The sequence below is a fragment of the Aethina tumida genome, chromosome 6 (genome assembly GCF_024364675.1).
Source record: "Aethina tumida isolate Nest 87 chromosome 6, icAetTumi1.1, whole genome shotgun sequence".
NCBI lineage: Eukaryota > Metazoa > Arthropoda > Insecta > Coleoptera > Nitidulidae > Aethina > Aethina tumida.
The window spans coordinates 9,856,542-9,883,554 of record NC_065440.1 but is presented as its reverse complement, the minus strand read 5'-3'; the positions used below and the strand labels follow the sequence as shown (position 1 = coordinate 9,883,554).

The 27,013-nt window shown below is 24.8% G+C and overlaps 1 protein-coding gene across 1 annotated transcript; it reads right to left on the bottom strand.

Moving 5' to 3' along the window:
• Window positions 1-361: 361 nt before the first annotated feature.
• On the bottom strand, window positions 362-14,261 carry LOC126265986 (DNA (cytosine-5)-methyltransferase PliMCI-like). The gene is made up of 6 exons (XM_049969093.1): window positions 14,073-14,261; window positions 13,834-14,006; window positions 5,667-5,937; window positions 5,477-5,611; window positions 674-882; window positions 362-617 (listed from the first exon to the last, which is right to left on the bottom strand). The coding sequence occupies exons 1-6, from the start codon at window positions 14,259-14,261 to the stop codon at window positions 362-364; spliced, it is 1,233 nt and encodes a 410-aa protein (XP_049825050.1).
• Window positions 14,262-27,013: the final 12,752 nt, after the last annotated feature.

Below are 27,013 nucleotides of genomic sequence, written 5' to 3'. Positions count from 1 at the left end.
TTACAATACACTGACTTGCAGGGTTCAGTGTAGAGACCTCCAATCTCCGACCAATTTGAATGGGCCTTATAAAACATAACCTGAAACACAATTGTTAATTAAATTTCAAAATTGATGAGCAAAATTTACATCCGTTAGTCCAACAATAGCACCAAGAGGTACATCAAAACAAATGTCGAAGACAAACAGCTCTTTCTCATCAGCAGTTTCACCCAAAATCGTATCGGTTCCTCTACCAAAAAGGTGGGCATGGAACATATCTTGTGCCCCTCGATAAATTGATTCCACCCTACAAATTAATTGGGGGTCGTTTATTTTTTCAGCGTTTAAAAGCACGAAGGATCCCTGTTCCACCATCATTTTACCTAAAATTACGTCGAACTTTGTCGAGGGAACTTTTACACCTCAGTCTTATCTTACCAACTTTAACAGCGGTGTAATAGGACTTATTTTCAAAAATTTTGACGTGCCTCTCCAAAAACTCAACGCCGTTCACTATTTTATAGTTAAACAAGTTCCTTTTCCTGTAGAAGAAGTCCTCGTCGGTGCCGGAGTCCGAGGTGTACGACTCCGATGAGCTGTCGGTGCTCGAATCTGAATCGTTTGTGGAAGAACACCTAAAATATCACGAGCACGTCACACAGATACTGATTTAAGTTTGAATTCAACTCACTTTTTCTTTTTGCAACGTGTTTTATCGGGTTTGGTGCCGCCGAATTTCTGTTTACTTTTACATTCCATACAATCGCCACAGTCTATTTGCTGACATATCGGACATACGCCGCAATATTTGTCTTTGAAGTTGACCTGATAAAATAATTTGTCAAAAATGTTGTGGACCAGCTTTGTTGCCACAGCTTTTGTACGTTTTGGGTAGTTTGTCTAAAAACGTTTAAAAAGAGTTTATAACATATATATAATCAATATAATCAATATAATCTAATTTACTAATAAGGAGAAGGACATTGAAAGTCTAACTTTTCAACTTCTATCAACTGTTAGACTCTATTTAACCAAACAAAATAATACTAGTAAAATGAGCACTGATGACGTCAGCTACTGAAATGAAACGTCATTTTGTTTGTATTAATTATATACTAAAGGAGAAAGAAATTGCAACACTATGAAGGGGATATTCAAATTGTAAACTTTTTTGAAAAAACCATGTGAATCTGATGCCATGATATCCAGATCCCTCGACCTAAGCTAGTAAATTTACCCCAGCCCTCAAAGACTTTGGAGATTCTAAGACATGAAGTACAAGTTCCTCAAGAGTAAATAGACCACCTCATTGACTCAATGCCAAGACCTGTTGGGGAGTGTTTAGATAACATCGATAGACAAATATATACTTAACTAAATTATTAAAAATAATCTAAAATCTTTGATATTTTCTTTCCAAATTGTTATATTATTATATATATTAGACTGTTTCTTGTTGTAAATGCTAAAAAAATACTGTGAAAGTTACAGCTCTTAATATTAATTTTAAGAGGTGCCGCATCGTAAATTTTAATTTCCCCTTCAAATAACACGGGAACGGTGTTCTCTTTGATTTTGAAATTTTTTAATTCTCGTTAGAGATAATATTTCAAAATGATCAAAACAGATTTTTAAAGAAAATTTAACACTCTACAAAAAATGTCTCTTACAGTTTTTTGATACATCCATTTTTTCAATCGTTATTTAACATTAAAGTTGGGTTGATTTAAAATTTTGACATTTTTCTCATTTTCTGACGCAACCATCAACTTTATGGGAAAATTTTATATTACATTTTTTGTAGAGAATTCAATTTTCTATAATTTATCTCCAAAAAAGTTTTTGACATTTTTTACAGATCATAAGTTATCTGCAGAAAACTAAAAGTTTTATTAAATAAATGTTATTTTACTGCTTAAAATTAAGTATTTTATTTAAATAAATTTTTACTAAAAAAAATTGACTGTTTATTATAGTTACACTATAATTTGGCAATTTTTTTTCTGTATTCACTTATAACTAGCAATAAGTGTTTCACGAAAAATGAAGAGCAATTACAATACTTATTGCTAGTTAGAAGTGAATACAGAAAAAAATTGCCAAATTGTAGAAAAAGTCTGTTAGTGTAACGATATATACTACTTTGATTATAATAAACAATCAATTTTTTTACTCAAAATCTATCTATTTAAATAAAATGCTTTATTTTAAGCAGTAAAATAAGATTTATTTAATAAAATTTTTAGTTTTCATCTGGTAATTTATGATCTGTAAAAAATGTCAAAAACTTTTTCGGAGGTAAATTATAGGAAATTTAATTCACTGTAAAAAATGTCATATAAAATTATAATAAAGTTGATGGTTGCGTCAGAAAATAAGAACAATGTAAAAATTTTAATTCAATCCAACTTTAATGTTAAATAACTTTTGAAAAAATGGATATATCAAAAAACTGTAAGAGACATTTTTTGTAGAGCGTCAAATTTTCTATAAAAATCTGTTTTGATCATTTTAAAATATTATCTCTAACGAGAGTTAAAAAATTTCAATATCCAAGAGAACACCGTTCCCGTGTTATTAATTACTACTATTACTTACTAACTGGAAATATTGATATGCTATCTATAAAACCTATAAAACATTGTATTCATTAATATTTAAATCAATTTGTTTAACAAAATGGTTATAAATTATTATAGAATTGCCCAATTATCTTCCAGCATTATCATGAACTTATAAATTGTATAAACTTCTGTAAATTCCTGAGTGGCTCTAGTACTTAATTTATTTATAGTATAAAGAAATATATATATATATATATATATATATATATATATATATATATATATATATATATATAACTTTTGTGGATATTTTAAATTATATTACTCATTTGAGAAGTTTCTGCAAAACATGGTATACTATAATTTTGTATAATCTTAAATGAAAAAATTGCTATTGTCATGAAAAAATATATAAAATATAACATATATCAGATATAATTTCTTATAAAATGACTTAAACTATACTTAATATAAATATTTATTTGTTATTTATTAAACCTATAAACCATTGTATTCATTAATATTTAAATCTATTCAATTTGTTTAACAAAATGATCTCCCATCATTATCATAAACATTTCTTGAATAAAACTCATCTATACATTTCTGGGTGGTTCTGGATCCTTTGTTTTATTTATTTTTAGTATAAAGACATATAATTATTGAGATATTTTAGTTCATAATACACATTTTACAATGTTCTACAGAATATGGTAATTATTATTTATTCTTAAATGAAAAAGTTGCTATTATCATGAAAAAATATACAAATTCAATAAAAACATATTTTATAAAATGACTTAAATCATACTAATTATAATTAATAGTGTATTTAGAATATTAAAATACTTAATTTCCACATACTTTTGCTTAATTATTTATTTATTCTTAAATGAAAAAGTTGATGTTGTCATGAAAAAAATATATATAAAATCAATAGAAACATGTTTCTTATAAAATGAGTTAAACTATACATTTATAAATATTTATTTGTTACTCATAAAACCTATAAAATATTGCATTCATTAATATTTAAATCTGTTCAATTTGTTTAACAAAATGATTTTTAATTATTATAGAATTGTCCAATTATCTTCCAGCATTATCATGAACATTTGTTGAATGAAACTCATCTGCAAATTTCTGAGTGGCTCTGGACCCATTTATTTATTTATTTATAGTATAAAGAAATATAATTATTGTTATTAATTTTAGTATATATTACACATTTGACAAGGTACTTTTGCTTAATTATTTATGTTTTCTTAAATAAAAAGTTGTCATTATCATGAAAAAATATATAAAATCAACAGAAACATATTTCTTATAAAATGAGTTAAACTATACTAATTATATATACCGTACGAAAAATGCTCTTCGTGTCTGGATGTTGTAAGAGATGGATGCACGACAAAGAGAGAAAAGTTTTGCCCGGTAGTAAGAATCCCTACTCTCAGAGTTAATGCGCCGTGCTGGTGCGCGCCGGCGCACAATGTAAATTAATCTTTGCGAATGCATTTAGTAACTCTCCGTATGCGTAGGGATGTAGTTCGAGTTCTTCGGATGCTCCATTTAAATTCCGTAACTTTGTATAATTTTCAATCTGTAAAATGAAATATTTTTTGAGGGTATATCAAAAACAAAAATAAGTATTCTAAAAATAAACTACTTTTTTCAAAATAAAAATGTATCCCAAAAATTAAATAAAATATACTAAAAACAACGACTGCGGAGACGAACCGCATGCTAAACGCAGCAAAACCAAATGATCCCCTCCAGTCAGTTCGGCCCGCCCACATAATTGCATGTATACCTTTCCTTTTTGTTTACAAAGGGGTATTGATGTTCCGTCTCAATATGCGAGTAGACACGCTCATCATTTTTGATACGGTATATATATATATATATATATATATATATATATATATATATATATGTATATATACTACTATAAGTAATAGTAGTAATGCTGCTAAACACGTAACCGAAAATCAGCTGTCAAAACAAAACTAAGGGCTATATCACACTGAAACTTGACATGTCGGCCTAAATATGAATGTGCTATAAGGCATCATAATCTTTTTTGCGGTAGCAGCACATTTTGGTGGTCAAGGCGGTTACTTTTCAGCCCACCTGTTATTGGAGGCTCTCTAAAGGCTGCACTTGAAGAAGAGAATTATATCCCTTAAGAATGATTTATTGCATCTAATAAAAGACATAGCTCAGGTTTGTGATGTATTATCACAAATTAAATTGTAAACTTACATTGTTATCGTTTTTTATAATAAAGTTAGTTAAAACCTTAAGTAATTGTACTACAATTTCTTTTTATTCTCTATTTGGTAAATGTTAAAACGCTTTAAAGGTTCTTTACAGATATGAAGATCGGAGTTTAATAATTGGTATAGTTATTATATCAAATTTTTGTTAAATTTGAATTTAGATTTGACAATTTTAACATTCGGACAATTTTAACAATATATTCTTTGGTATCTTATTTCTGTATACAACATGAATATGTTAAATAAAACCAAAATAAACTATGCACTTTTGGTACTATACAGACGAGTAATTGAGTTTGTTTGTTTTGTTTCTGTCTGTGAAATATTTAGAAGTTGACAGAATTCGAATTTCATACCTACAACATACCACACAACGTTAAACACGTCGGACTTTGTGTTTCACAATTGTGATATGCGATGAGCATTGGTTTTTTGTCACCATTTGAAGAAAACTGTGCTTCGAAAGAAGAAAATTTTTTTGGCGAGGAATTCACAAACAGTCACAGAGATGGGAGAGTTGTATTGCTATCGATGGGAATTAATTTGAATAAAATATATTTTCTCACTTTCATAAAATATACCTTTACGTGTACAACTCAAAAGGGCAGTTTCATATACATATTCTTGATATAGTACATGTATACTTACATAATCCATGTAACCATTTTTTATTCTCGGGATCCTGCTGATCGGAAAGTTTGATATTTCTATCAAACTTCTTACACAAGAAAGCGAAATTAGCATCTGGTCTTCTTTGCGAGAAGAATTGTCATACTCCTTAATCTAAACACAAACAAGGCTTAAACAATTTGTTAAAAAATATTAAATGTAATATTACCTGTTTGCAAATAAAATGTGCATTCTCCAATACATACTCCTCCGATATATAGTGAGCTGTATATAAATACTGAAGGAGCTGATTGTAAGATGGGTCGTCCCATTCATATTTAATTAAATAGTCTAAGATATACTTCGTGGTTTTGATTTTTTGATAAAATTTGTCAAACGCCTCCTTATATCTAAAATTTGGCAAACTTATATAATATCCAGCCAATTTACTTTGAAATCCAACGAGGGCTGTGTCACCACCGTCAAAGCCCGCTGTAAACCTAACACCCCAATTATAAATATTCTGAAAGGCAAAAACGACACACCGCACCATTTAGATGATGATTTTGTACTAAAATATATTTTACAATATTCTACTCATTTTTTTTATACTAGTTTATATTAATTTCGCGTTGTTATTGACTTAAATAAAGGTATGAGGCATTACAAGATTACATTTTTAAACATATTATAAGTAAATGAAACATAATTTTAATAAAATTAATAAAAATTTGTATAAATGTAAACTATTAACGAAATAACTGGTTAAAAATTAATTTTTTTTTAGGTAAAGTTCTTTCAAGTTTCATATTTAACAAGGATGGACAAATGGTTTTTTATTTTTATTTGAATGTAGAGAAATGTATAAACATTATTATTTTATTTAAAAAATATAAAATGTTATCTATTGATTTAATTAATATTTAAATAAAAGCAATTAGTTTTAAAATACACATTTTACAAGAACGTTTTCAGAACATTATGTGTTATGATGTATTTATGATGAAAAACTATAGAAATATATTTCTTTTAAAGTTAAGACTTATTATTACATATATATTTATTTAATTTATAATAAAGAATGATTAAATAATGTTTAAATACATTTAATTTATCCAATACTAAGGCAAATATTATTTTATATTTAAATAATAAATGATAATAGATATATAAATGATAATAAATATATAGAAATATGAAAGTTTAAATAGACAAAAAAGTATTTGTTGAAGATAAAAATTTTACATCAAAACTTTTCCAATTATAATTTATATGCTTAACAAAAATATTTCTAAAATATAATCTGATGTATTTGGAATATTAATTTTTATTTGTGTATGAAAGAAAAAAAATATGAAAGTATATATTACCTCTCAACAATATCATAAATTCCTCCAATTCAAAGTAACACTGAATTCTTTATTTATAGGAAAAAAAAAATTATTGTACTTTTTTAGTTTTATATTAGACATTTGACAAGGTTTTACATTACATGGTATATTTTGATGTATTTGGAGCATTAAAATGCTTAAATTTGCTTAATTATTTGTGCTTAAAAAATAATTAAATAAAAAATCCTTTGTAAAATATACAAAAATTTTAGAAACATATTTCTCGTCATAATTTTATTAATATGTAAATATTCATGTACTATTTATAGAAAGTGTAAAATATTATATTTACTAATATTTAAAACATGCAATTTGTTTAACAATATGATGATTATTAAAGAATTGCCAAATTATCTTCCGGCATTATCAAAGCCATCTGTTGTATAAAATTCATATGCATATTGATACTACATCCATTGATTTATTTATTTATGGCACAACGAAATAATTATTGTTATTTTATTATTTATTAGTACATTTCACACAGTTTTATACGACATAATAAGTTTGGTTATTAATTAATATTAATTATTTATTTGAGCATAAAACGAAAAATAATTGTATTAATTAATATTTAAATCCACGCAATTTGTTTTAACAAAATATATAAATTATTAATAATTATTTCAAAATTGACTAATTATATTCCAACATTTCTTATAAAATGACTTAAATTATATAAATTGTAAATATTTATAAAACTATAGAAAATTATTTTCATTAATATTTAAATTAATGCACAATTTATTTAACAAAATGATTATTAATTATTATAAAAATGCCTAATTACCTTAAAGCATTTGAAATATAAAAACCATAGAAATTTGTTTCTTATAACATGACTTAACTTATATTAATATGTAAATATATATAAAACATTGTATTCATTAATATTAATATATATAAAATTTGTTTAACAAAATGATTCTTAATTATGCAAGAATTTCTGAGTGGTTCTGGATCCATAGATTTATTTATTTATTGTATAAATAATTATTAAAATATTCTAATTTAACATGCTTTTGTTCAATTATTTAAGCTTAAATGAAAAAGTTATTATTTTCATGTAAAAATAAATATATAAAAACAATAGAAACATATTCTTACAAAATGACTTAAATTGTACTAATTGTAAATATTGATATGCTATCTATAAAACCTATAAAACATTGTATTCATTAAAATTTAAATCAATTTATTTAACAAAATGGTTATATATTATATTTTTGTGGACATTTTAAATTATATTACTCATTTGAGAAGTTTCTGCAGAACATGGTATACTATAATTTAAATGAAAAAATTGCTATTGTCATGAAAAAATATATAAAATATAATATATATCAGACATAATTTCTTACAAAATGACTTAAACTATACTTAATATAAATATTTATTTGTTATTTATTAAACCTATAAAACATTGTATTCATTAATATTTCAATCTATTCAATTTGTTTAACAAAATGAATATTAATTATTAAAGAATTGCCCAATTATCTTCCAGCATTGTCATAAACATCTGTTGAATAAAACCCATCTGTAAATTTCTGAGTCACTCTGGATCATTTGATTTATTTATTTATAGTATAAAGAAATAAAATTATTGTTATTAATTTTAGTATATATTACACATTTGACGAGGTTCTGCAAAAAATGATATATTATGGGGTATTTAGAGTATTAAAATACTCAAATTCAACATATTTTTGCTTAATTATTTATTTATTTTTAAATGAAAAAGTTGCTATTATCATAAAAAAATATAAAAAATCAATAGAAACGTATTTCTTAAAAAATGAGTTAAACTATACTAATTATAAATATTTATATGTTATTCATAAAATCTATAAAACATTACATTCATTAATATTTAAATCTGTTCAATTTGTTTAACAAAATGATTATTAATTATTAAAGAATTGTCCAATTATCTTCCAGCATTGTCATAAACTTCTGTTGAATCATACAATTCTGAGTGGCTCTGGATCCATTGATTTATTTATTTATAGTATAAAGAAATATAATTATTTTTATTAATTTTAGTATATATTACACATTTGACAAGGTTCTGCAGAAAGTGGTATATTATGATGTATTTAGAGTATTAAAATACTCAAATTCAACATACTTTTGCTCAATTATTTATTTATTCTTAAATGAAAAAGTTGCTATTATTATCATGAAAAAATATATAAAATAAATAGAAACGTATTTCTTAAAAATGAGTTAAACTATATTAATTATAAATATTTATTTGTTATTCATAAAACCTATAAAACATTGCTTTCATTAATATTTAAATCTGTTCAATTTGTTTAACAATATGATTAGCAATTATTAAAGAATTGCCCAATTATCTTCCAGCATTTTTCATAAACATCTGTTAAATAAAAATCTTCTGTAAATTTCTGAGTGGCTCTGGATCCATTGATTTATTTATTTATAGTATAAAGATATATGATTATTGTTATTAATTTTAGTATCTATTACACATTTGACAAGGTTCTGCAGAAAGTGGTATATTATGGTGTATTTAGAGTATTAAAATACTCAAATTCAACATACTTTTGCTTAATTATTTATTTATTCTTAAATGAAAAAGTTGTTATTATCATGAAAATTTATATAAAATCAATAGAAACGTATTTCTTAAAAAATGAGTTAAACTATACTAATTATAAATATCTATTTGTTATTAATAAAATCTATAAAACATTGCATTCAATAATATTTAAATCTGTTCAATTTGTTTAACAAAATGATTATTAATTATTAAAGAGTTGCCAATTATCTTCCAGCATTTTCATAAACATCTGTTAAATAAAACTCTTCTGTAAATTTCTGAGTGGCTCTGGATCCATTGATTTATTTATGTATAGTATAAAGAAATATAATTATTATTATTAATTTTAGTATTTATTACAGATTTGACAAGATTCTACAGATAATGGTATATTATGGTGTATTTAGAGAATTAAAATACTCAAATTCAACATACTTTTGCTTATTTATTTATTCTTAAATGAAAAAGTTGTTATTATCATCAAAATATATATAAAATCAATATAAACGTATTTCTTAAAAAATGAGTTAAACTATACTAATTATAAATATCTATTTGTTATTCATAAAATCTATAAAACATTGCATTCATTAATATTTAAATCTGTTCAATTTGTTTAACAAAATGATTATTAATTATTAAAGAATTGCCCATTTATCCTCTAGCATTATGATGAACATCTGTTGATTGTAACTCATCTGTAAATTTCTGAATGGTTCTGGATCCATTGATTTATTTATTTATAGTATAAAGAAATAAAATTAATGTTCTTAATTTTAGTATATATTACACATTTGACAAACTTTTGCAGAAAATGATATATTATGGTGTATTTAGAGTATTAAAATACTCAAATTCAAAATACTTTTGATTAATTATTTATTTATTCTTAAATGAAAATGTTATTATCATGAAAATATATATAAAATCAATAGAAACGTATTTCTTAAAAAATGAGTCAAACTATATTAATTATAAATATTTATTTGTTATTCATAAAATCTATAAAACATTGCATTCATTAATATTTAAACCTGTTTAATTTGTTTAATAAAATTATTATTAATTATTAAGGAACTGCCCAATTATCTTCCAGCATTGTTATAAACATCTGTTGAATAAAACTCATCTGTGAATTTCTGAGTGGCTCTGGATCCATTGATTTATTTGTTTATAGTATAAAGAAATATAATTATTGTTATTAATTTTAGTACATATTACAGATTTGACAAGATTCTAAAGATAATGGTATATTACGGTGTATTTAGAGAATTAAAATACTCAAATTCAACATACTTTTGCTTATTTATTTATTCTTAAATGAAAAAGTTGTTATTATCATCAAAATATATATAAAATCAATATAAACGTATTTTTTAAAAAATGAGTTAAACTATACTAATTATAAATATCTATTTGTTATTCATAAAATCTATAAAACATTGCATTCATTAATATTTAAATCTGTTCAATTTGTTTAACAAAATGATTATTAATTATTAAAGAATTGCCCATTTATCTTCTAGCATTATGATGAACATCTGTTGATTGTAACTCATCTGTAAATTTCTGAATGGTTCTGGATCCATTGATTTATTTATTTATAGTATAAAGAAATAAAATTAATGTTCTTAATTTTAGTATATATTACACATTTGACAAACTTTTGCAGAAAATGATATATTATGGTGTATTTAGAGTATTAAAATACTCAAATTCAAAATACTTTTGATTAATTATTTATTTATTCTTAAATGAAAATGTTATTATCATGAAAAAATATATAAAATCAATAAAAACGTATTTCTTAAAAAATGAGTCAAACTATATTAATTATAAATATTTATTTGTTATTCATAAAATCTATAAAACATTGCATTCATTAATATTTAAACCTGTTCAATTTGTTTAATAAAATTATTATTAATTATTAAGGAACTGCCCAATTATCTTCCAGCACTGTTACAAACATCTGTTGAATAAAACTCATCTGTGAATTTCTGAGTGGCTCTGGATCCATTGATTTATTTGTTTATAGTATAAAGAAATATAATTATTGTTATTAATTTTAGTACATATTACAGATTTGACAAGATTCTAAAGATAATGGTATATTACGGTGTATTTAGAGCATTAAAATACTTAAATTCAACATACTTTTGCTTATTTATTTATTCTTAAATGAAAAAGTTATTATCATGAAAATATATATAAAATCAATAGAAACGTATTTCTTAAAAAATGAGTCAAACTATAATAATTATAAATATTTATTTCTTATTCATAAAATCTATAAAACATTGCATTCATTAATATTTAAATGTATTCAATTGGTTAACAAAATGATTATTAATTATTACAGAATTGTCCAATTATCTTTCAGCATTATCATGAACATCTGATGAATAAAACTCATATGTAAATTTTTGAGTGGCTCTGGATCCATTGATTTATTTATTTATAGTATAAAGAAATATAATTATTGTTATTAATTTTAGTATATATTACACATTTAAGAAGATTCCGTAGAAAATGATATATTGTGGTTTATTTAGAGTATTAAAATACTCAAATTCAACATACTTTTGCTTAATCATTTATTTATTCTTAAATGAAAAAGTTGCTATTATCATGAAAAAATACACAAATTCAACACACTTTTGCTTAATCATTTATTTATTCTTAAATGAAAAAGTTGCTATAATCATGAAAAAATACACAAATTCAACATACTTTTGCTCAATTATTTATTTATTCTTAAATAAAAAGGTGTTATCATGAAAAAATATATAAAATCAATAGAAACGTATATCTTAAAAAATGAGTTAAGCTATACTAATTATAAATATTTATATGTTATTCATAAAACCTATAAAACATTGCATTCATTAATATTTAAATCTGTTCAATTTGTTTAACAAAATGAATATTAATTATTAAAGAATTGCCCAATTATCTTCTAGCATTATGATGAACATCTGTTGAATAATACTCATCTGTAAATTTCTGAGTGGCTCTGGATCCATTGATTTATTTATGTATAGTATAAAGAAATAAAATTATTGTTATTAATTTTAGTATATATTACACAATTGACGAGGTTCTGCAGAAAATGGTATATTATGGTTTATTTGAAGTATTAAAATACACAAATTCAATATACTTTTGCTTAATTATTTATTTATTCATAAATGAAAAGTTGCTATTATCATGAAAAAATATATAAAATCAATAGAAACGTATTTCTTAAAAAATGAGTTAAACTATACTAATTATAAATATTTATTTGTTATTCATAAAACCTATAAAACATTGCATTCATTAATATTTAAATCTGTTCAATTTCTTTAATAAAATTATTATTAATTATTAAAGAACTGCCCAATTATCTTCCAGCATTGTCATAAACATCTGTTGAATAAAACTCATCTGTAAATTTCTAAGTGGCTCTGGATCCATTGATTTATTTATTTATAGTATAAAGAAATAAAATTATTATTATTAATTTTAGTATATATTACACATTTGACAAAGTTCAGCAGAAAATGGTATATTATGATGTATTTAGAGTGTTAAAATACTCAAATTCAACATACTTTTGCTCAATTATTTATTTATTCTTAAATGAAAAAGTTGATATTATCATGAAAAAATATATAAAATCAATAGAAACGTATTTCTTAAAAAATGAGTTAAACTATACTAATTATAAATATTTATTTGTTATTCATAAAACCTATAAAACATTGCATTCATTAATATTTAAATCTGTTCAATTTGTTTAACAAAACGATTATTAATTATTAAAGAATTGCCCATTTATCTTCCAGCATTGTTATAAACATCTGTTGAATAAAACTCATCTGTGAATTTCTGAGTGGCTCTTGGTCCATTGATTTATTTATTTATAATATAAAGAAATAAAATTAATGTTCTTAATTTTAGTATATATTACACATTTGACAAACTTTTGCAGAAAATGATATATTATGGTGTATTTAGAGTATTAAAATACTCAAATTCAAAATACTTTTGCTTAATTATTTATTTATTCTTAAATGAAAAAGTTGTTATTAAAGAATTGCCCAATTATCTTCCAGCATTGTCATAAACATCTGTTGAATAAAACTCATCTGTAAATTTCTGAGTGGCTCTGGATACATTGAATTATTTATTTATAGTATAAAGAAATATAATTATTGTTATTAATTTTAACATATATTACAAATTTGACAAGATTCTGCAGAAAGTGGTATATTATGATGTATTTAGAGTACAAAAATACTCAAATTCAACATACTTTTGGTTAATTATTTATTTAAGTTTAAAAGAAAAAGTTATTATTTTTAGGAAACAATATATAATAACTTTGGAAACATATTAATATTTAAATTAATTAAAAGTCCAACAAAAGAAACGTAAAATATAAATTTACTCACCATTCATCAATCGGTCCAATGTTTATAACTGGTACCCCAGTATTAGTTGATGGATCATCATCATCTATTTGTTTAACGAATCCAGACGCAAATAAGTCAACACCTTTTTCTATAAGTCCTTCGTCAAAAGTGCAGAAATGACCACTTTTATCGTATATCATGACATTTGTAATCTGAAAAAGTCAAATTAATATATAATAAAATTTTAAAATTTATTATTATTATTATTATGTTATTACCTTAAAAGATGGCAAATCATTTTTGTCGCTGGTACTTAAATAACCCAAATTAATTATCGCATCAGCTTCGTCGACACATTTGCTGAATTCACCTTCCGATTTAAATCTGTATTTATTCGGGGGTTGTCTGCAATATTTACACTTTTTTAAATTTTCCACGTTTGACACGGAAGATCTTGTACGCTTCATGTTATCCAAGAAAATATCGTAACAATTAACCAGTAATACAGTTTCAGTCGGTTTGGCCTTAAGGTGTGGCGGGGCGAAATTCCTTTGTTATTTGTGAGGGTAAGGGGTTCATTTATATTCAAGGTTGGGTGATTTAAAATAAACAAGAAAAAATTCCATTACCAAAATATATCCGTATTATGTTATCTATATATTTTATTTATTGGTTTTCAGTATATTTAGCTCATTTTTTGAAAACAGAGATCAGAAATACTTAATAACAATTTATTTTTTTATACGAATTTAGTAACAAATTATGATTTTAATTTTCATTGCTATGAATAATCAGTATAATCCGAAATTAAAATATTCTGTAAAAAATGTAAAAAATTTGACATGTATATAACTTGATAACAGTAATAATGATTAGATAGATTAATTAGTTAAACAACTATAATATTAGTAATAATAGTAATGGTTACATAACAACAAGTTACGTAACTTTCATGTTAAAAACAAATCTATTAGTTGAACTGATCGAATCAAATTCTAAAAATCTCTGAACTCTGAATCAGCAAAGTCAAATAACAAAAAAAATATTATATAGTAAACTTAACACTGATCAGATCAGTTTTATAATAAAAATAAAATTACTAATGTGTCTAGATTCTAAAAATCTCAACTCTAAATCAGCAAACTCAAATAACAAAGAAGTTATTAGATGGTACACATAACACTGATTTCAGACTGATCTGAACTGAACTGAACTGAAGAAGTTTTGGAAATTCAAATTAATGCAGATCCTGATACGTTACTTAATGTGTAACATTCATTTTAAAATCAAATCTATTAATCTGATCAGATTAATTCTTTATTAAAGAGAAAGTTATAAATGTTTCAAGATTGTGAAAAATTCAACCCCCAATATGCAATGCCAAACAACAAAAAGGTTATTACATAATAAACTTAACACTAATTTCAGACTGGTCTGAAATCCATACTTTTTTTAATTCTGAAACAAAAGTAAAGTTGGGAAACTCATTATTTAATTCTCCTAGTTCTTAGTGAAAAATATAACTTTCGTTTTGGATAGTAGATAGAACTGATCAGACAAGTTACTAATGTGTCAAGATTTTAAAAATTTCAACTCTGAATGAGCAAAGTCAAATAACAAAAGAATTATTATATACTAAACATAACACAGATTTCAGACTCATCTGAACTGAACTGAACTGAAGAAGTTTTGGAAATTTAAATTAATGCAGGTCCAGATACGTTACTTAATGTGTAACTTTCTTTTTAAAATCAAATCTATTAATCTGATCAGATTAATTCTTTAATAAAGAGGAAGTGACTAATGTTTCAAGATTGTAAAAAGTTCAACCCCCAATAAGTAATGCCAAACAACAAAAAGGTTATTACATAATAAACTTAACACTAACTTCAGACTGGTCTGAAATCCGTACTTTTTTTAATTCTGAAACAAAAGTAAAGTTGGGAAAGGCATTATTTAATTCTCCCACTTCTTAGTGAAAAATATAACTTTGGTTTTGGATAGTGCTATGAAGTTAGTTAAACAACTATAATATTAGTAATATTAGTAACAGATACATAACAACAAGTTACGTAACTTTCATGTTAAAAACAAATCTATTAATTGAACTGATCAGATCAGTTCTTTAACAAAAATATAATTACTAATGTGTCAAGATTCTTAAAATCTCAACTCTAAATCAGCAAACTCAAATAACAAAGAAGTTATTAGATAGTACACATAACACTGATTTCAGACTGAACTGAACTGAACTGAAGAAGTTTTGGAAATTCAAATTAATGCAGATCCTGATACGTTACTTAATACTTTCTTTTTAAAATCAAATCTATTAATCTGATCAGAATAATTCTTTAATAAAGAGAAAGTTACTAATGTGTCAAGATTGTAAAAAGTTCAACCCCCAATAAGTAATGCCAAACAACAAAATGGTTATTACATAATAAACTTAACACTAATTTCAGACTGGTCTGAAATTCGTACTTTTTTTAATTCTGAAACATAATAAACTTAACACTAATTTTAGACTAGTCTGAAATCCGTACTTTTTTTAATTCTGAAACAAAAGTAAAGTTGGGAAAGGCATTATTTAATTCTCCCACTTCTTAGTGAAAAATATAACTTTGGTTTTGGATGGTGCTATAAAGTTAGTTAAACAACCATAATGTTAGTAATAATAGTAATAGATACATAACAACAAATTACTTAACTTTCATGTTAAAAACAAATCTATTAATTGAACTGATCAGATCAGTTACTAATGTGTCAAGATTTTAAAAATCTCAACTCTGAATGAGCAAAGTCAAATAACAAAAGAATTATTATATAGTAAACATAACACAGATTTCAGACTGAAGTGAACTGAACTGAAGAAGTTTTGGAAATTCAAATTAATGCAGATCCTGATACGTTACTTAATATGTAACATTCTTTTTAAAATCAAATCTATTAATCTGATCAGATTAATTCTTTAATAAAGAGAAAGTTACTAATGTGTCAAGATTGTAAAAAGTTCAACCCCCAATAAGTAATGCCAAACAACAAAATGGTTATTACATAATAAACTTAACACTAATTTCAGACTGGTCTGAAATCCGTACTTTTTTTAATTCTGAAACAAAAGTAAAGTTGGGAAAGGCATTATTTAATTCTTCCACTTCTTAGTGAAAAATATAACTTTGATTTTGGATAGTGCTATGAAGTTAATTAAACAACTATAATATTAGTAATATTAGTAACAGATACATAACAACAAGTTACGTAAGTTTCATGTTAAAAACAAATCTATTAATTGAACTGATCAGATCAGTTACTAATGTGTCAAGATTTTAAAAATTTCAACTCTGAATGAGCAAAGTCAAATAACAAAAGAATTATTATATATTAAACATTAAACAGATTTCAGACTGAACTGAACTGAATTGAACTGAAGAAGTTTTGGAAATTCAAATTAATGCAGATCCTGATACGTTACTTAATGTGTAACATTCTTTTTAAAATCAAATCTATTAATCTGATCAGATTAATTCTTTAATAAAGAGAGAGTTATTAATGTTTCAAGATTGTAAAAAGTTCAACCCCAAATAAGCAATGCCAAACAACAAAAAGGTTATTACATAATAAACTTAACACTAACTTCAGACTGGTCTGAAATCCGTACTTTTTTTAATTCTGAAACAAAAGTAAAGTTGGGAAAGGCATTATTTAATTCTCCCACTTCTTAGTGAAAAATATAACTTTCGTTTTGGATAGTGCTATGAAGTTAGTTAAACAACTATAATATTAGTAATATTAGTAACAGATACATAACAACAAGTTACGTAACTTTCATGTTAAAAACAAATCTATTAATTGAACTGATCAGATCAGTTACTAATGTGTCAAGATTTTAAGAATTTCAACTCTGAATGAGCAAACTCAAATAACAAAAGAATTATTATATACTAAACATAACACAGATTTCAGACTGATCTGAACTGAACTGAACTGAAGAAGTTTTGGAAATTCAATATAATGCAGATCCTGATACGTTACTTAATGTGTAACTTTCTTTTTAAAATCAAATCTATTAATCTGATCAGATTAATTCTTTAATAAAGAGAAAGTTACTAATGTTTCAAGATTGTAAAAAGTTCAACCCCCAATAAGTAATGCCAAACAACAAAATGGTTATTACATAATAAACTTAACACTAATTTCAGACTGGTCTGAAATTCGTACTTTTTTTAATTCTGAAACATAATAAACTTAACACTAATTTTAGACTGGTCTGAAATCCGTACTTTTTTTAATTCTGAAACAAAAGTAAAGTTGGGAAAGGCATTATTTAATTCTCCCACTTCTTAGTGAAAAATATAACTTTGGTTTTTGATAGTGCCATGAAGTTAGTTAAACAACTATAATATTAGTAATATTAGTAACAGATACATAACAACAAGTTACGTAAGTTTCATGTTAAAAACAAATCTATTAATTGAACTGATCAGATCAGTTACTAATGTGTCAAGATTTTAAAAATTTCAACTCTGAATGAGCAAAGTCAAATAACAAAAGAATTATTATATATTAAACATTAAACAGATTTCAAACTGAACTGAACTGAATTGAACTGAAGAAGTTTTGGAAATTCAAATTAATGCAGATCCTGATACGTTCTTAATGTGTAACTTTCTTTTTAAAATCAAATCTATTATTCTGATCAGATTAATTCTTTAATAAAGAGAGAGAGTTACTAATGTTTCAAGATTGTAAAAAGTTCAACCCCCCAATAAATAATGCCAAACAACAAAATGGTTATTACATAATAAACTTAACACTAATTTCAGACTAGTCTGAAATCCGTACTTTTTTTAATTCTGAAACAAAAGTAAAGTTGGGAAAGGCATTATTTAATTCTCCCACTTCTTATTGAAAAATATAACTTTCGTTTTGGATAGTGCTATGAAGTTAGTTAAACAACTATAATATTAGTAATATTAGTAACAGATACATAACAACAAGTTACGTAACTTTCATGTTAAAAACAAATCTATTAATTGAACTGATCAAATCAATTACCAATGTGTCAAGATTTTAAAAATCTCAACTCTGAATGAGCAAAGTCAAATAACATAAGAATTATTATATACTAAACGTAACACAGATTTCAGACTGATCTGAACTGAACTGAAGAAGTTTTGGAAATTCAAATTAATGCAGATCCTGATACGTTACTGAATGTGTAACTTTCTTTTTAAAATCAAATCTATTAACCTGATCAGATTAATTCTTTAATAAAGAGGAAGTTACTAATGTTTCAAGATTGTAAAAAGTTCAACCCCCAATAAGTAATGCCAAACAACAAAATGGTTATTACATAATAAACTTAACACTAATTTCAGACTGGTCTGAAATTCGTACTTTTTTTAATTCTGAGACATAATAAACTTAACACTAATTTTAGACTAGTCTGAAATCCGTACTTTTTTTAATTCTGAAACAAAAGTAAAGTTGGGAAAGGCATTATTTAATTCTCCCACTTCTTAGTGAAAAATATAACTTTGGTTTTGGATGGTGCTATGAAGTTAGTTAAACAACCATAATGTTAGTAATAATAGTAATAGATACATAACAACAAGTTACTTAACTTTCATGTTAAAAACAAATCTATTAATTGAACTGATCAGATCAGTTACTAATGTGTCAAGATTTTAAAAATTTCAACTCTGAATGAGCAAAGTCAAATAACAAAAGAATTATTATATACTAAACATAACACAGATTTCAGACTGATCTGAACTGAACTGAACTGAAGAAGTTTTGGAAATTCAAATTAATGCAGATCCTGATACGTTACTTAATGTGTAACTTTCTTTTTAAAATCAAATCTATTAATCTGATCAGATTAATTCTTTAATAAAGAGAAAGTTACTAGTGTGTCAAGATTGTAAAAAGTTCAACCCCCCAATAAATAATGCCAAACAACAAAATGGTTATTACATAATAAACTTAACACTAATTTCAGACTGGTCTGAAATTCGTACTTTTTTTAATTTTGAAACATAATAAACTTAACACTAATTTTAGACTAGTCTGAAATCCGTACTTTTTTTAATTCTGAAACAAAAGTAAAGTTGGGAAAGGCATTATTTAATTCTCCCACTTCTTAGTGAAAAATATAACTTTGGTTTTTGATAGTGCTATGAAGTTAGTTAAACAACTATAATATTAGTAATATTAGTAACAGATACATAACAACAAGTTACGTAAGTTTCATGTTAAAAACAAATCTATTAATTGAACTGATCAGATCAGTTACTAATGTGTCAAGATTTTAAAAATCAACTTTGAATCATCAAAGTCAAATAACAAAAGAATTATTATATAGTAAACATAACACAGATTTCAGACTGATCTGAACTGAACTGAACTGAAGAAGTTTTGGAAATTCAAATTAATGCAGATCCTGATACGTTACTTAATGTGTAACATTCATTTTAAAATCAAATCTATTAATCTGATCAGATTAATTCTTTAATAAAGAGAAAGTTACTAATGTTTCAAGATTGTAAAAAATTCATCCCCCAATAAGCAATGCCAAACAACAAAAAGGTTATTACATAATAAACTTAACACTAATTTCAGACTAGTCTGAAATCCGTACTTTTTTTAATTCTGAAACAAAAGTAAAGTTGGGAAAGGCATTATTTAATTCTCCCACTTCTTAGTGAAAAATATAACTTTGGTTTTGGATAGTGCTATGAAGTTACTTAAACAACTATAATATTAGTAATAATAGTAATAGATACATAGCAAGTTACGTAACTTTCATGTTAAAAACAAATCTATTAATTGAACTGATCAGATCAGTTACTAATGTGTCAAGATTTTAAAAATCTCAACTCTGAATGAGCAATGTCAAATAACAAAAGAATTATTATATACTAAACATAACACAGATTTCAGATTGATCTGAACTGAACTGAACCGAAGAAGTTTTGGAAATTCAAATTAATGCAGATCCTGATACGTTACTTAATGTGTAACTTTCTTTTTAAAACCAAATCTATTATTCTGATCACATTAATTCTTTAATAAAGAGAAAGTTACTAATGTTTCAAGATTGTAAAAAGTTCAACCCCAAATAAGCAATGCCAAACAACAAAAAGGTTATTACATAATAAACTTAACACTAACTTCAGACTAGTCTGGAATCCGTACTTTTTTTATTTCTGAAACAAAAGTAAAGTTGGGAAAGGCATTATATAATTCTGCCACTTCTTAGTGAAAAATATAACTTTGGTTTTGGATAGTGCTATAAAGTTAGTTAAACAACTATAATATTAGTAATAATAGTAATAGATACATAACAACAAGTTACTTAACTTTCATGTTAAAAACAAATTTATTAATTGAACTGATCAAATCAGTTACCAATGTGTCAAGATTTTAAAAATCTCAACTCTGAATGAGCAAAGTCAAATAACAAAAGAATTATTATATACTAAACGTAACACAGATTTCAGACTGATCTGAACTGAACTGAACTGAAGAAGTTTCGGAAATTCAAATTAATGCAGATCCTGATACGTTACTGAATGTGTAACTTTTTTTTTAAAATCAAATCTATTAACCTGATCAGATTAATTCTTTAATAAAGAGGAAGTTACTAATGTTTCAAGATTGTAAAAAGTTCAACCCCCAATAAGTAATGCCAAACAACAAAATGGTTATTACATAATAAACTTAACACTAATTTCAGACTGGTCTGAAATTCGTACTTTTTTTAATTCTGAAACATAATAAACTTAACACTAATTTTAGACTAGTCTGAAATCCGTACTTTTTTTAATTCTGAAACAAAAGTAAAGTTGGGAAAGGCATTATTTAATTCTCCCACTTCTTAGTGAAAAATATAACTTTGGTTTTGAATGGTGCTATGAAGTTAGTTAAACAACCATAATGTTAGTAATAATAGTAATAGATACATAACAACAAGTTACTTAACTTTCATGTTAAAAACAAATCTATTAATTGAACTAATCAGATCAGTTACTAATGTGTCAAGATTTTAAAAATCTCAACTCTGAATCATCAAAGTCAAATAACAAAAGAATTATTAAATAGTAAAGATAACACAGATTTCAGACTGAACTGAACTGAACTGAAGAAGTTTTGGAAATTCAAATTAATGCAGATCCTGATACGTTACTTAATGTGTAACTTTCTTTTTAAAATCAAATCTATTAATCTGATCAGATTAATTCTTTAATAAAAAGAAAGTTACTAATGTTTCAAGATTGTAAAAAATTCATCCCCCAATAAGCAATGCCAAACAACAAAAAGGTTATTACATAATAAACTTAACACTAATTTCAGACTGGTCTGAAATCCGTACTTTTTTTAATTCTGAAACAAAAGTAAAGTTGGGAAAGGCATTATTTAATTCTCCCACTTCTTAGTGAAAAATATAACTTTGGTTTTGGATAGTGCTATGAAGTTAGTTAAACAACCATAATATTAGTAATAATAGTAATAGATACATAACAGCAAGTTACGTAACTTTCATGTTAAAAACAAATCTATCAATTGAACTGATCAGTTACTAATGTGTCAAGATTTTAAAAATCTCAACTTTGAATCATCAAAGTCAAATAACAAAAGAATTATTATATAGTAAACATAACACAGATTTCAGACTGATCTGAACTGAACTGAACTGAAGAAGTTTTGGAAATTCAAATTAATGCAGATTCTGATACGTTACTTAATGTGTAACATTCATTTTAAAATCAAATCTATTAATCTGATCAGATTAATTCTTTATTAAAGAGAAAGTTATAAATGTTTCAAGATTGTGAAAAATTCAACCCCCAATATGCAATGCCAAACAACAAAAAGGTTATTACATAATAAACTTAACACTAATTTCAGACTGGTCTGAAATCCGTACTTTTTTTAATTCTGAAACAAAAGTAAAGTTGGGAAAGGCATTATTTAATTCTCCCACTTCTTAGTGAAAAATATAACTTTGGTTTTTGATAGTGCTATGAAGTTAGTTAAACAACTATAATATTAGTAATATTAGTAACAGATACATAACAACAAGTTACGTAACTTTCATGTTAAAAACAAATCTATTAATTGAACTGATCAGATCAGTTACTAATGTGTCAAGATTTTAAAAATTTCAACTCTGAATGAGCAAAGTCAAATAACAAAAGAATTATTATATATTAAACATTAAACAGATTTCAGACTGAACTGAACTGAATTGAACTGAAGAAGTTTTGGAAATTCAAATTAATGCAGATCCTGATACGTTCTTAATGTGTAACTTTATTTTTAAAATCAAATCTATTATTCTGATCAGATTAATTCTTTAATAAAGAGAGAGTTACTAATGTTTCAAGATTGTAAAAAGTTCAACCCCAAATAAGCAATGAAAAACAACAAAAAGGTTATTACATAATAAACTTAACACTAATTTCAGACTGGTCTGAAATCCGTACTTTTTTTAATTCTGAAACAAAAGTAAAGTTGGGAAAGGCATTATTTAATTCTCCCACTTCTTAGTGAAAAATATAACTTTGGTTTTGGATAGTGCTTTGGAGTTAGTTAAACAACTATAATATTAGTAACAATAGTAATAGGTACATAACAGCAAGTTACGTAACTTTCATGTTAAAAACAAATCTATCAATTGAACTGATCAGATCAGTTACTAATGTGTCAAGATTTTAAAAATCTCAACTTTGAATCATCAAAGTCAAATAACAAAAGAATTATTATATAGTAAACATAACACAGATTTCAGACTGATCTGAACTGAACTGAACTGAAGAAGTTTTGGAAATTCAAATTAATGCAGATCCTGATACGTTACTTAATGTGTAACATTCATTTTAAAATCAAATCTATTTATCTGATTAGATTAATTCTTTAATAAACAGAAAGTTACTAATGTTTCAAGATTGTAAAAAATTCATCCCCCAATAAGCAATGCCAAACAACAAAAAGGTTATTACATAATAAACTTAACACTAATTTCAGACTAGTCTGAAATCCGTACTTTTTTTAATTCTGAAACAAAAGTAAAGTTGGGAAAGGCATTATTTAATTCTCCCACTTCTTAGTGAAAAATATAACTTTGGTTTTGGATGGTGCTATGATGTTAGTTAAACAACTATAATATTAGTAATAATAGTAATAGATATATAACAACAAGCCATGCATGTCTCAGTACAACTCATTAACTTTCATGTTAAAAACAAATCTATTAATTGAACTGATCAGATCAGTTACTAATGTGTCAAGATTTTAAAAATCTCAACTGTGAATCATCAAAGTCAAATAACAAAAGAATTATTATATAGTAAACATAACACAGATTTCAGACTGAAGTGAACTGAACTGAAGAAGTTTTGGAAATTCACATTAATTCAGATCCTGAAACGTTACTTAATGTGTAACATTCTTTTTAAAATCAATTCTATTAATCTGATCAGATTAATTCTTTAATAAAGAGAAAGTTACAAATGTTTCAAGATTGTGAAAAATTCAACCCCCAATATGCAATGCCAAACAACAAAAAGGTTATTACATAATAAACTTAACACTAATTTCAGACTGGTCTGAAATTCATACTTTTTTTTAATCCTCTGAATCAGTAAAGTCAAATAACAAAAAAAAATATTATATGTTTAACACTAATTTAAATAAATTAAAATTTGTAACTTATATATTAAAATCAAATCTATTAATTGAACTGATCAGATCAGTTCTTTAATAAAAATATAATTATTAATGTGTCAAGATTCTTAAAATCTCAACTCTAAATCAGCAAACTCAAATAATAAAGAAGTTATTAGATAGTACATATAACACTGATTTCAGACTGATCTGAACTGAAATGAACTGAAGAAGTTTTGGAAATTCAAATTAATGCAGATCCTGATAGGTTACTTAATGCGTAACTTTCTTTTTAAAATCAAATCTATTAGTCTAATCAGATTAATTCTTTAATAAAGAGAAAGTTACTAATGTTTCAAGATTGTAAAAAATTCAACCCCCAATAAGCAATGCCAAACAACAAAAAGGTTAATACATAATAAACTTAACACTAATTTCAGACTGGTCTGAAATCCGTACTTTTTTTAATTCTGAAACAAAAGTAAAGTTGGGAAAGGCATTATTTAATTCTTCCACTTCTTAGTGAAAAATATAACTTTGATTTTGGATAGTGCTATGAAGTTAATTAAACAACTATAATATTAGTAATAATAGTAATAGATACATAACAGCAAGTTACGTAACTTTCATGTTAAAAACAAATCTATTAATTGAACTGATCAAATCAGTTACTAATGTGTCAAGATTTTAAAAATCTCAACTCTGAATCAGCAAAGTCAAATAACAAAAGAATTATTATATAATAAACATAACACAGACTTCAGACTGAACTGAACTCAACTGAAGAAGTTTTGGAAATTCAAATTAATGCAGATCCTGATACGTTTACTTAATGTGTAACTTTCTTTTTAAAATCAAATCTATTATTCTGATCAGATTAATTCTTTAATAAAGAGAAAGTTACTAATGTTTCAAAATTGTAAAAAGTTTAATTCCAAATAAGTAATGCCAAACAACAAAAAGGTTATTACATAATAAACTTAACACTAACTTCAGACTAGTCTGAAATCCGTACTTTTTTTAATTCTGAAACAAAAGTAAAGTTGGGAAAGGCATTATTTAATTCTCCCACTTCTTAGTGAAAAATATAACTTTGGTTTTGGATAGTGCTATGAAGTTACTTAAACAACTATAATAATAATAGTAATAGATACATAGCAAGTTACGTAACTTTCATGTTAAAACCAAATCTATTAATTGAACTGATCAGATCAGTTACTAATGTGTCAAGATTTTAAAAATCTCAACTCTAAATGAGCAAAGTCAAATAACAAAAGAATTATTATATACTAAACATAACACAGATTTCAGACTGATCTGAACTGAACTGAACTGAAGAAGTTTTGGAAATTCAAATTAATGCAGATCCTGATACGTTATTTAATGTGTAACTTTCTTTTTAAAATCAAATCTATTATTCTGATCAGATTAATTCTTTAATAAAGAGAAAGTTACTAATGTTTCAAGATTGTAAAAAATTCATCCCTCCATAAGCAATGTCAAACAACAAAAAGGTTATTACATAATAAACTTAACACTAATTTCAAACTGGTCTGAAATCCGTACTTTTTTTAATTCTGAAACAAAAGTAAAGTTGGGAAAGGCATTATTTAATTCTCCCACCTCTTAGTGAAAAATATAACTTTGGTTTTGGATAGTGCTATGAAGTTAGTTAAACAACCATAATATTAGTAATAATAGTAATAGATACATAACAGCAAGTTACGTAACTTTCATGTTAAAAACAAATCTATCAATTGAACTGATCAGTTACTAATGTGTCAAGATTTTAAAAATCTCAACTTTGAATCATCAAAGTCAAATAACAAAAGAATTATTATATAGTAAACATAACACAGATTTCAGACTGATCTGAACTGAACTGAACTGAAGAAGTTTTGGAAATTCAAATTAATGCAGATCCTGATACGTTACTTAATGTGTAACATTCATTTTAAAATCAAATCTATTAATCTGATCAGATTAATTCTTTATTAAAGAGAAAGTTATAAATGTTTCAAGATTGTGAAAAATTCAACCCCCAATATGCAATGCCAAACAACAAAAAGGTTATTACATAATAAACTTAACACTAATTTCAGACTGGTCTGAAATCCATACTTTTTTTAATTCTGAAACAAAAGTAAAGTTGGGAAACTCATTATTTAATTCTCCTAGTTCTTAGTGAAAAATATAACTTTCGTTTTGGATAGTGCTATGAAGTTAGTTAAACAACTATAATATTAGTAATATTAGTAACAGATACATAACAACAAGTTACGTAACTTTCATGTTAAAAAAAATCTATTAATTGAACTGATCAGACAAGTTACTAATGTGTCAAGATTTTAAAAATTTCAACTCTGAATGAGCAAAGTCAAATAACAAAAGAATTATTATATACTAAACATAACACAGATTTCAGACTCATCTGAACTGAACTGAACTGAAGAAGTTTTGGAAATTCAAATTAATGCAGATCCTGATACGTTACTTAATGTGTAACTTTGTTTTTAAAATCAAATCTATTAATCTGATCAGATTAATTCTT